This window comes from Mustela nivalis, assembly GCF_964662115.1.
Source record: "Mustela nivalis genome assembly, chromosome: 9".
NCBI lineage: Eukaryota > Metazoa > Chordata > Mammalia > Carnivora > Mustelidae > Mustela > Mustela nivalis.
Window position 1 is genome coordinate 63482103 of NC_139028.1, and position 13281 is coordinate 63495383.

Consider the following 13281-nt stretch of genomic DNA (forward strand, 5'->3'; position numbering starts at 1 on the left):
TAAGTTCTCCCTGAAGATGCAACACAAGTCATAGCACAATTGATCATGATTGTCCCCCTTTTTGTTACCTCAGAGGGGCTGCCTTGCCCAAACTGGGAAGAGCAGTACCTTACTTACACCCTTACAATTTCATGGGGCTCACTAGTGGGAACCTGGGTGGGCGGGCCTTAAATCCAGTGTTCAGGCTACCCCATATTCAAGTCTGGTGGGCATGTGCAGAGCTAGCACTGCGGAATGGCTATCTGCCTAGACTGACTTGCAGTATCACTAGGAGAGCACACTCAGCAACTAGGCCTCCCAGTTAGGAAGAAATTCAGATTCAGGCTGTTTTCTGGAGCCAACAGATTCAAGAGTCCATTTAATTTATTTTTTTCCCTTATGCTTATTAAAGAAAAGAAGCAACAAAAAGCCTGTAAAACCTGAGGTTAGAATGTTTCCCATCTCGCTTCATAGGCTTTCAGCTCACAGCAATAAAAGTGAGGTTTGCTATCAGGATGATATTTTGTAGGCTCTGTCTCCTAAACATCTTTGTTGTTCCCCCTCTCCTCTTTATCCCATTATTACTATTTTAGCTTTGCCTTTGGGATCTTGCAGTAACTTCCTGTCTGGTCCCTCCTCTGATCTTACCTACTCTGAACCCCTGTGTACAATTGCTGCTTGAGTAGGTAAAACACAAATCTGAAATTCCCAGTTTAAAGTCCTCCAATGGATTCCTATTACTGAGTGATAAATTCCATCCCTTAGCCTGTCATTCAAATTATTTCACAATCTGTTCTCAGTCTACCTTTTTATCTTCATTTCTTCTTGCTTTTCCCTATACACTATAAATGCCAAACATACTGAACTATTTGCCATTTCCCTAGTATGGCATATGTTTTCATGCTGTCATGCCTGAAAGGAATATATATTTCTTTGTCTCCACTCCTCCACACCTCTGACAAACTCCTCCCACTCATTGTTCAAGGCCAGTTAAAACGTTTCTTCTTTTGAGAAACCATTCCCAGCTTTCCCAGACCTGTTCTTCACTCTCTCCTCAGCATTCAACATTCTGATAACACCGCAGCATTCTCTGACTATATGCCATATATATTATCTATAGGTTAATATAAGTAATCTATATTATTTCCCTATTAGACTTTAAATTCCTATGTAAAGAACCTTACATCTCTGGTTAGCATAGAGTAAGAATTTGCTAGATGTTAACTGTGCTGATGCATAATGATGAAGAAATATGGATTAGCTCTCTTTGGCCTTCACTGACCACCCATCACCAGAATCTTGTTATGACAATTTTCTTTTTTAACTTGGGATAACCCATCAGCAGAAGAGTGAACAAGACAAGAAGAAAATTGAATTGCTTTAAAGGAAGAGGATTTATAAATTGAAGTCTGGCTTAAAGGTGGACAACCAGAATGAAGAAGGAGTTGAAGGATTTTTACGTCTGTTTGTATTTGGACAAGAGAAAGGCAGGAAGAATAACTGATGTCTTCATCTATCTAGAGGATTGCCCGAGGTCACAAGGAATAGACCTGTCTATGAGGGTAGAACTGGGACCAGTAGCTGGGAAACTTTCCAGGGTTAGATACCTTATGAAGCAGACTTTTTGGACAGAGTGAGGAATTTCTTAACTTCCAGAGCTGTCCAGCAGGAGTTTTGACTGCCTGAAGGGTTCTGAGGATACCATCATTAGAAGGATGTGCTGGCAGAGGCTGTGTGGCTAGCTTTGTGGGCCATTATAAAGGATATTCCTGTACTGGGTGGCAAATTGGACTTAATCACCTCTTCTAACTCTGATTTAGTGCCTGCCTGATGCTTTTCAATAACATGAGCTTGTCCTCTTTTAGTATGCTGAGTGGGAATAATAGCTTATTTGTTTGTTTGTTTGGGTAACTGAACCATCTTTGACCAAATTGACTCTTGAGAGTAATTTTCTATTTTCCCAGATTATGAAGCTGAAACATGGGAAGGCGGTGTCAGGGGCATGGCAGCCAGATCCAGAGGTTTATGTTGAGGGGAATCATATTTTGAGGAGAGGTAGGGAAGGAATTAGGAATTGACTTGTCTCATTCAGCATGCCTGGGTTCTATCTCCACTCTTTATTTACAAGCTATTTAAGATAAGTCTAAGTTTTAGTATCCTTATCTCTAAAATGGGACTACTAAGATTTTTCATGGACTTAGTGTGAAGATTAGATTAAAGAAGGCCTGACAAAGTGCTTAGAACATATTACAGGTTCAAAATTATATTCTTCCTTTGGTCTTCTTTGTTTTATTTTATTTATTTATTTTGCTTGTTTGGGTTTTGGTCACCCTGGCCTTGGGAGTGTGGGGAAGGACACTTTTTTTCTCTTTCATCTTGAGCTGCAGACCTAAAATGTCTTCTTTGCATAAGTGTCTCTCCCTACTCTGTTTCAAAAAATTGAAGCAGAAGGAAAGCTTCCAGACTCTTTCTATGAAGCCAGCATTACCCTGATCCCCAAACCAGGCAAAGACTCTACCAAAAAGGAGAATTTCAGACCAATATCACTGATGAATATGGATGCTAAGATTCTCAACAAGATCCTAGCAAACAGGATCCAACAACACATTTAAAAGATTATCCACCATGACCAGGTGGATTCATCCCTGGGCTACAAGGATGGTTCAAGATTCACAAATCAATCAATGTGATAGAACAAATTAATATGAGAAGAGAGAAGAACCACATGGTCCTCTCAATCGATGCAGAAAAAGCATTTGACAAAATCCAGCATCCGTTCCTGATTAAAACGCTTCAAAGGGATAGAGGGAACATTCCTGAACTTCATCAAAACTATCTATGAAAGACCCACAGCAAATATCATCCTCAATGGGTAAAAGCTTGCAGCCTTCCCGTTGAGATCAGGAACAGGACAAGGATGCCCACTCTCACCACTCTTGTTCAACATAGTATTAGAAGTCCTAGCAACAGCAATCAGACAACAAAGAGAAATAAAAGGTATCCAAATTGGCAGTGAAGAAGTCAAACTCTCTCTCTTCGCAGATGACATTATTCTATATATGGAAAACCCAAAAGACTCCACCCCCAAACTACTAGAACTCATACAGCAATTCAGCAACATGGCAGGATACAAAGTCAATGTACAGAAATCAGTGGCTTTCTTATACACTAACAATGAAAATACAGAAAGGGAAGTTAGAGAATCGATTCCATTTACTAGAGCACCAAGAACCATAAGATACCTGGGAATAAACTTAACCAAAGAGGTAAAGGATCTGTATTCGAGGAACTACAGAACACTCACGAAAGAAATCAAAGAAGACACAAAAAGATGGAAGACCATTCCATGCTCTTGGATCGGAAGAATAAACATTGTTAAAATGTCTATACTGCTAGAGCAATCTATACTTTTAATGCCATTCCAATCAAAATTCCACTGGTATTTTTCAAAGAGCTGGAGCAAATAATCCAAAAATTTGTATGGAATCAGAAGAGACCCCCGAATCGCTAAGGAAATGTTGAAAAACAAAAATAAAACGGGGGCATCACGCTACATGATTTCAAGCTTTACTACAAAGCTGTGATCACCAAGACAGCATGGTACTGGCATAAAAACAGACACATAGACCAGTGGAACAGAGCAGAGAGCCCAGATATGGACCCTCAACTCTGTAGGCAAATAATATTAGACAAAACGGGAAAAAATATACAGTGGAAAAGACAGTCTCTTCAATAAATGGTGCTGGGAAAACTGGACAGCTATTTGTAGAAGAATGAAACTCGACCATTCTCTTACAGCGTACACAAAGATAAAGTCAAAATGGATAAAAGACCTCAACGTGAGACAGGAATCCATCAGAATCCTAGAGGAGAACATAGTCAGTAATCTCCCTACTCCCAAAGCAATAATCCTTTTTGTCTTCCTAAGCCGGGGAGTTCGTCTTCTAGCCTTTTGATACTCTTGCTTTCTTACTTCCTATAAGGATCAAGTCATTTCAGACATAGTCCTCTGATTTCCCTTAAAAAGTATTTCTAATTTCCATATTAATAAAGAAATGTAATCTTCAGTCCTAGTCCTAGTGACAAGAAAGGATTAGATTGTATTGATAGCTATAAAGCAATTAAAACGGATACATCAGAATCCCAGGAAACCTGACCACTATTATAGCTTTTGGGATACAAAGTAGAAAAGCTCATTTGTGTCCATTTGTTTTCTTTACTCTTGACCTTCAAAGAATATAAGTATTGAAGAGGCAGACTTCCATCCAAGGACCAACTCATAGTTATCTGGCAGGTGTGGAAAAAGCATTGCTTTTAGGATTCCCTTTCCAGTTCCACTGCTGATTGCTGAAAAATCTTAGTAAAAAAGACACTTCACCTTTCCAAATCTGTTTCCTTAACTATAAAATGGGGGAAATAACATTAGTGTTTTGGTTTTCTTTATTTTTTAAATATTATATATATATATATATATATTTTTTTTTTAAGATTTTTTGTTCTATTTATTTGACAGAGAGAGAGAGATCACAAGTAGCCATAGAGACAGGCAGAGAGAGAGGGAAGCATGCTCCCCGCCAAGCAGAGAACCCAATGCGGGGCTCGATCCCAGGACCCTGAGATCACGACCTGAGCCGAAGGCAGAGGCTTAACCCACTGAGGCACCCAGGCATTTAAATATATTTTTAAGTAATCTTTACACCCATCCTGGGGTCTAAACTCACAACCCCGAGATCCAGAGTTGCATGCTGTACTAAGCCAGACAGATTTCCCAGCATTAGTGTTGGTTTGAGGCTCAAATGAAATCACAGGTATAAAAATATCTTTTGTATGAGCAATGGAAGAAATGCATATGGTGTATTATTTGAACTCAGTATCTTGACCCCTGATGAGCTTCCACAGATCGGGGTAGCCATGGAGGATTAGGATCTGCAAGGCATTCTGCTTCCTTGGGTTTTGAGAGTCAAAGACAGTGTCTTTGGAGTGTGCTAGGAGGAGACTTCCAGTAGGGAATAGCCACAAACTAGCAACTGCTTCCGTGGCCTAAGCTTACATTCTAGTGGTGGGACACAGACAGTCTACCCTAAGCAAGTAAATACATAGTATGTCAGATGAAGTGCTGTGAAGATAAACAAAAAAGGATAGAAGCATAGCGATTAGTGGAAGCTGAAAGTACTGGTTTAGAAAAAATGTTAAGGTGATCTTTGAACAGAGTTCCAGGAAGAGGGAATAGAAAAGGTAAAGGATGAAATTGGAAAAGTGCTTGGCACATGAGGAACTGCAAGGAGGCCAGTGTGGCTGGAATAGATCAGCATGGGGGCAGATAGTAGGAGAGGGGGTTAGAAGAGGTGGCTGAGGCCCAGGTGGGTCATTAAAAGGATTTCCACATTGTCATGGGAAGCTACTGTGAGGCTTAAAAAGAGGAGTGTCATGATCTGATTTAATGTTTTAACAGGATCACTCTGGCTGCTGAGGGAAATAGACTGCCAGAATTAAAGGTGGAAGCGGGGAGACCAATGATGAAGCTAGTGCAGTAATCTGGAAAGAAAGTGTGTAGGCAGTGAGAGTTAAGATTCTGAGTGTATTTTGAAGTGGAACGGAAAGGGTTTGCTGACGTGGATGGGAGAGAAAGAATAGTGTCAAGATGACTCTAAGGTTTTTGGCCTGAGGAACTGGAAGAAAGAGTTGTCATTTACTGATCTAGAGAAAAATTGCAGAGGAACAGGTTTGGAAGGGAGTAGGGGGGCAGAAAGTGAAAATTTATTTTTTAATATCATAAGTTTGAAATGGTAGTAATAGCTGGCTTTTTGAAGGCTTAACTATTTGCCTGGCTCTTAGTGCTTTGGGGTCTTAACTAATTTAATACTTATACCAACTTACTAGGTAAGTAATAGTTCCATTTTACAGATGGGAAAGCTCAAGCACAGAGAGGATAAGTGGCTCAAGATCACACACATAATAGTGGTGTTGCTGGGATTCAAACCTAAGCCTAGATCTAGCTCCAGAGACCACACTCTTAACCACTCACCATATAGCCTTGGTAGTCTAGCAAACGCCCAAGTGGACATGTTGAGTAGGCAGTTAGATACTAGATGAATCAGGAGTTTATGAGAAAAGTCCCGTCTAGTAATATGAAACTCAAGACATAGTGACAGAACTAGGAAGGTAAGTTAGGGCCATAAAGGGAGACATGGTTATAAGGAGACAAAATCATGAGATCAAGCCAGCAAGGCAGCCTTTCCCCTCAGGTGTGGTTAGCTCATGAGTTCTGCTCCTTAGAGCCAGGCCGCTTATGGATGGCCCCCAGATGCTACCTATCATGCTTTTGCCTGGAATGTCCTTCTTCCCCCTTTCTTATCCACATCCAGGAATACCTAGTGCCAAGCGTAATCCCTGACAGACAATAGACACTAAAAAGATGTTGGTTAATGAAGGCCCTTCCTCTGCTCACTCCACCCTTATCATGGCACTTTTCCATAACTGTCCACTTATTTAACTCTCTCCTCCATTAGTTGGTGACCCACTCAAAGCCAGGGCCCCTGTTGGATTTGTTTCTCTTGTTTACAAACCTCTCATAGCTCCAGAGTACAAACCACCCCCCCCACACACACACACCCTGGTAATCTCTGCACTGAGTACCTGTTTTCTGCTGTTACCTGTGCTAAGCTTTAGAGATGCCAGCATCATCAGCAACAGAAGGAGCAAGATTAATACTATCAGTTGGGGCCAAGGAAACAAAACCAAACCAGGAAAGATGTAGGGAGGAAGCCCAGCTTACCTTTGATGCCCTTTTTAGAGAGGGTAGGGAAGAGATTCTCTACTGGCTACAAAGACTATTTACTATCACCTTATGTTTGAGAAGCTCAGATGCTTCCTGTCCAGGCTGAGGGGAGGGGAAGAGATAGGGCAGGGCACAGTGTGTTGACAGGGAGTAGGAAGGAGGAACTGACCAAGAGCTATTGTGTATAAGCAAATAAGACATAGCTGTGTCTTCAGGGAGCTTACAGCTTGGGGAGTGGGGGCAGGACAGGAAATATAAACATACCAATAATGTATTGTGTGATAAGTTCTGTAATTAGGGATGCATGTGCCTTTAAATCTGATCTGTTCTAAAGGGCAGAAGATACAGGTACAGTTAGTGGTATGAAAAGTCATTTTCAGACAATCAGAGTAGACTCACAGTGGAGTAGGGGTCTCAGAAAGGAAGGAGTTCACTATCCATAGAAATATAAGGGCTAGGCTGAATGGATCCCATGACCATGTCACAGGGGAGGTTCTAGCCCCAAATGTGAGGATGGACCAAGTGGCCTTTAGGGTGCATTCTAGCATCAGCAGTCTGTAATTCTGAGTCCCTTTCCTTTCTCTTGGCCTGAGGATGTCATTTATAAAATGACAAGGGTTGGAGGATCAAATAAATCTTCTTCTATTCCGCCATTTTACATCTGCCAAATTCAAGTGAATGAAAAATAAATCTACTTGGAACATTGAAAGAAGATCCTATGATTTCCTCCCCTCCCTCCCCCCCTCCCCCCCCCCCCCCCCCCGCCATTTGGCATCTGAAATGACAAAACAAGGGTATAATTACCTTTGGCCTCACAGTCTCTCACATGAAACTGAATATAGATTTCAGCCATGAGACTGGATTGCTTTGCTTTCCAAATTAAACCCCTGACTTTCTTCTTGATAAGTGGCAGACCTCCATAATACTAATTAAGAGACAAGTTGTCCACCTTGGTTCTGAAATCAGAAAATGATTGGGGGGTAACGTTAGATGAATTTTCTTTGGAGTTGGAAAGGATTTAGGGAAAGGCATATTAACAAAGACACATTATTAAAGTGCAATATTTACAAATCCCAAAGAAGCTTTTAGGGATTTAGAGATTTAATCTTTGACTTTTAAAATCAGCTCTCCATCATCAGTCAAAGTACCAATGAACATTAAAAAGCTGTTGGGAGCAGTGAGACAGGCACTTACATACAGCTAGTGCAAGTACAAATTGATAGTCTTATCTAGAAAGTAGTTTGGCAAAGTAGGTGAAAACTCCTAACATGCCACTTCTCACTTCTGCTGATTTTGCCCTTTCTGAGGCCCATCATCTATTGCCAGGAATTTGCAATGGACTCCTGACTGGTCTCTACTTTTCTGCCCTGCCCCCATTATAGTCTGTTTTCTTCTCTTTTCATTTTTTAAGATTTTATTTACTTATTTGAGAGAGAATGAGAGCAAGCATGAGCAGGGGAGGAGCAGAGGGAGAAGCAGGTCCCCCACTGAGCAGGGAGCCCGATGTAGGGCTCAATCCCAGGACCCCAGGATCACGACCTGAGCTGAAGGCAGACGCTGACTGAGCCACCCAGGGGCCCCTATAGTCTGTTTGCAACACAGAAATCAGAGTGACCCCTTTCAAACAAAAGTCAGATCATGTTATTCTTCTGCTCAGACCCCTGTGATCGCTTCTCATTTCACTCAGAATGAAAGTGGTCCTTTCAGTAGGACTATAAGGCCCTCTGTGAACTGACCAGCCCTTTATCTCTCTGACTTCCTCTACTACTACTGTCCCCCCCGCCCCATTTGCTCTACTTCAGCCATACTGGCCTCTTCGCTGTTCCTCAGACACATCCAATAGGCTTTCCACTTAGGGCTTTCTGCAGTTTCCTTCACCTGAAATGCTCTTTCTTCAGCCATCTACTTGGTTAACTCTATTTCCTTCAGGTCTTTGTGAAAATCTTACTTCTCAGTGTGTCTTATACTGGTTACCCTATTCAATATTGCAGTGCCCTCCCTCCAACTCTGGCACTTCTTATACCCTCTGTCCTGCCCTTTTCTCTTTTCCATAGCACTTTAGACTGTGTTTATTCATGTTTACTACTAATCCACTGCCTTCTTCCACCCTTCAAAAATATAAGCTTCAGAAGTACAGTTTTCACAGTGTCTGGCACAGAGTCGCTACTCAAATATTTGTTGAATGGATGAGCTTTAAAAATAGCACTGTCTTTTGACCTAGAAATCTCACTTCTAGACTTGTTCCTAAAATAATCAGAGATGTAGTCAAAGATTTATTTAGGTCGTTTTCATAGCTGTATTTATTATAGTGAAAATTTTCAAACAACCTAAACATCTGAAAACAGAATAATGGTTAAATGATTTGATCTGTATACATAATGGAATATTAAAAAGATATTTAAAATAATGTCTTGATGAATATGTTTTTGAAGAATAAGAATATGAAGAATAGGGACGCCTGGGTGGCTCAGTTGGTTAAGCTGCTGCCTTCAGCTCAGGTCATGATCCCAGCGTCCTGGGATCGAGTCCCACATCGGGCTCCTTGCTCCGCAGGGAGCCTGCTTCTCCCTCTGATTCTGCCTTCCACTCTGTCTGCCTGTGCTCGCTCTCGCTCGCTCTCTCTCTGACAAATAAATAAATAAAATCTTAAAAAAAAAAAAAAAAAAGTGGCAATTGGAGCACCACTAGTGTATTCCACACTATCCTGGATGCCTTTACTATCTCTTGTCCTCTTTAAAAAAAAAAAAAAAAAAAAAAAGAATATGAAGAATATATGGGGAAAATGCTTATAATGTTAAACTGAAAGAAAATGTCTCCATGGCTCAGTCTAAGTGATTGACTCTGGAGGGTAGCTCAGGTCATGAATTCACAATTGTGAGATCAAGGTCTATGTTGGGCTCTCTATTGGGTGTGGGGTCTGCTTAAGATTCTCTCTTTCAAAAGGGGAACCCTCTTACACTGTTAGTGAGAATGCAAACTGGTGCAGCTACTCTGGAGAACAGTATGGTGGTTTCTGAAAAATTTAAAAATAGAACTACCCTATAATCCAGTAATGCACTACTTGGTGTTTACCCAAAGGACACAAAAGTACAGATTCAAGCGGCGCCTGGGGAGCTCAGTTGGTTGTCTTCCTTCAGCTCATGTCTTCTTGGATTGAACATGCCATGTCAGTCTCCCTGCTCAATGGCAAGCCAACTTCTCCCGCTCCCTTTGCAGCTCCCCTGCTCATGCATGCTGTCAAATAAATTAATTTAAAAAATACAGATTCAAAGAGATACATGTGCCCCAATGTTTATAGCAGCATTATCAACAATAGCCAAACTATGGAGAGAGCCCATCGGCTGATGAATGGATAAAGATGATGTGGTATATATATACACAATGGAATATTACTCAGCTCTCAAAAAGAAAAAAAAAGAAATCTTGCCATTTGGAATGACATGGATGGAGCTAGAGTGTCAGTGTGGTAAGTGAAATAAGTCAGAGAAAGACAAATACCATGCCATCTCACTCATAGGTGGAATTTAAGAAAGAAAATAGATGAACATATGGGATGGGGAGGGAAAAGAGAGGGGGAAATAAACCATAAGAGACATTTTTAGTTTTTTAAAAAGATTTTATTTATTTGAGAGAGAGCACGAGAGAGAAGGCACAAGACCGGGAAAAGTCAGAGGGAGAAGCAGACTCCCCACTGAGCAGGCCCCCCCCGCCCGCCCATGCAGAACTTGATCCCAGGACTCCGATCACGACCTGTGCCAAAGGCAGACGCTTAACCAACTGAGCCACCCAGGTGCTCCTGTAAGAGACTCTTAAAGAAAGATTGAAAACAAACTCAGGGTTGGTGGGTTGGGGGATGAGCTAGATAGGTGAAAGGTATTAAGGAGGGCACTTATGATGAGCACTGGGTGTTGTATGTAAGTGAATAATCACTTGATTCTACTCCAGAAACCAATATTGCACTATGTTAACTAAGTAAAATTCAAATGGGAAAAAAAAAAATTCTCCCTCTTCCCAATCCCCTCCCCCCTCTTTAAAACAAATGTGAAAGAAGCTAGACACAAAAGGGATTGTATGATTCCATTTATATAAAATACCTAAAATAGACAAATTTATAGAAACGGAAAGTAGATTAGAGGTTAACAGGAGCGATGGGGAGAGGGAATGGGATGTTACTGTTTACTGGGTACAGAATTTGTTTGGAATGATTAAGAAGTCTTAGTAACAGATGGGGGGATAGTTGTAAAACATTGTGAACACAATGCCACTGAATTAATTATACACTTAATATGGTTAAAATCACAAATTTTATGTTATATGTATTTTGTCCCAATAAAATTTTCAAAAAAAAGTGGGGCTCCCCATTGGCTCAGCTTGTAGAGCATATGACTCTTGATCCTAGGGTCATGAGTTTGAGCCCCGCATTGGGGAGTAGATTGTACTTAAAAAAATTCTTTAAGCATTTAAAGAAAAAGAAAAAGAAAACCCTCTATGTAATAGACAGTGGCAGGCTAGATCTGGCTTGTGGGCTAGAGAGCCAGTTGTGAGCATCTTTTCCTAACTGTTCTTTTTGATGTTGGTAGCTTGAAATTGGCCATGGTGGGAGTATTTATACCATGGAATTTGGCAAATGCTACACATAGAGCTTGACTTCAATCCCCTCAAGCTAGATCTGGTTGAATATTTACCAGAATACCACTGATAATATGTGCATAAAAATGTGTTGAGGGCGCCTGGGTGGCTCAGTCAGTTCCTGCCTTCAGCTCAAGTCATGACCTCCGGGTCCTGGGATGGAGCCCCATGTTGGGCTCCCTGCTCAGCCGGGAGCCTGCTTCTCCCTCTCTGTCTGCACCTGTTCATGCTTTCTCTCACTCACTCTGTCTCTCAAATAAATAAATAAAATTTTTAAGGAAAAAATGCGTAGAAAACTATTTGGAAGGATAACTGTTACTACCCCTGGGGAGTAAAGTAGTGTTGGAGCAGGAATGTGAGAGTGAATATAGACTTTTTACCACATACACTTCTATAGTGTTTCCTTTTTTTTTTTTTTTTTTTTTTTTTTACAGTGAGTATATAGACAGAATTCTTATACTGCTTTTAAAAATTAGAAAAATTAAAAGAAAGAAAAATCTGCATATGTTGGGACTGTGGTACTGGTGACTTTCCTCATAGAGGCTAAAAGCTAGTTGCATATACTATCTGAAAAGGCCCACAGAGAGGCTGAAGGCCAAACCTGGGATTTGGATTCTGTTTCCTTTTCTTCCTGCCCAACCGCCTGGGGTTTTTTTTTTGTCTCTTCACAGGTTACCCTACAGCCTACCCGGCAGCAGCCCCTGCCTACAATCCCAGCCTGTACCCCACCAATAGCCCCAGTTATGCTCCAGGTAAGAAGAAAGTAGAGACCAGCAGTAATGCCTGGGGTGGGAGGTGGGCTCTGTTTGGAAAAACAAACCCATCTGCTGGCCTTTCCTTGTCCTTAATTGCTCTGGACTCAGCCTGTCCAAGCGTGATTCTCCTGGGAGTCCCCTCTGGGAATTGGGGCAGTTTGGACTCAGGATTGGGGTGGGAATAGAATTTTCCCCATTCTCCTTGGGACTTAAGTTTGACCCATCTCTGCTCGGCTGGCATATCTAAGACATGCATCCTCCTCACAGAACCTTTTCTGTTCTCCCAAACAATGTCCAAATCCATTCTTTTTTCACTTTCCCCTAAGGCTGCCATTGAGACACACATAGATGCAAACACACACTCACTAGACTTCCTGGATGTGGAATTGGAAGAGAGTGAGAGACTTGCCACCAGAGGATAAAGAGCTGGTTTTCAAGCTGAAGCAGGGAAGCTGTTTTTCAAAAATAACAAAGCCCTACCACTCCTTGGATAGAGATTGAGATAGATTTGAAAATGTTGAAAAGTTATTTTTAGTTTGGGCTAGGAGCAGTGCAGAGGTCTTAACCCCTGATACTAACCCTCACACTTAGCGGGTCCTTTAACATTCAAGAGGTGGGAGAAAGTACAGATACTGCCTTTAGAAAGTCATGGGTTTGAATCCTGATAACTCACTAGCTGTGAGGCCTTGGACAAGATACCTCATCTCTCTGAGGAATGTGCTACTTACCTCAGAGGTGTAGATGGTTTTATATAAGTTTCTCTTCCTTTACTCAACAAGTATTTATTTGTTGAATGTCCTCCATACTAGAATTGAGAAAAAGAACCGTCTGTGCCTAAAATAACTTACAGTTCATTTGGTAGTTGGCATTTAAACGAATTTATAGCCATGTGACAAGTATTATGAAGAGAACACATGTAAGGAGAGGAAGCAGAGGAGAGAACAACAGTCGGCCTGAGGCTGAAAGTGTACAGGAGACTCCACGGGGGGCCAGCAGTAGAGATCCAAGGGAGAAGCAGGGGTCGTTCTTTTAAGCACACAAAGGAAGAATTGGGCATTCTGGACAGTGTAGAGCCTGGGCAAAGGGATGGCAGTGTGAGGACATGACACTGAGGAACCTAGAAGTAGTGAGAGAATGATT

General features: G+C 41.4%; 1 protein-coding gene across 6 annotated transcripts in view; it reads left to right on the top strand.

Moving 5' to 3' along the window:
• Positions 1–13281, top strand: part of FAM168A (family with sequence similarity 168 member A) — a 231489-nt gene that overhangs the window by 193783 nt on the left and 24425 nt on the right. For all 6 annotated transcript variants that reach the window (XM_082749784.1, XM_082749786.1, XM_082749783.1 and 3 more), the window contains exon 3: positions 12058–12138. In XM_082749784.1, coding sequence (XP_082605910.1) covers positions 12058–12138 — 81 coding nt within the window. The remainder of the gene's footprint in view (positions 1–12057; positions 12139–13281) is intronic.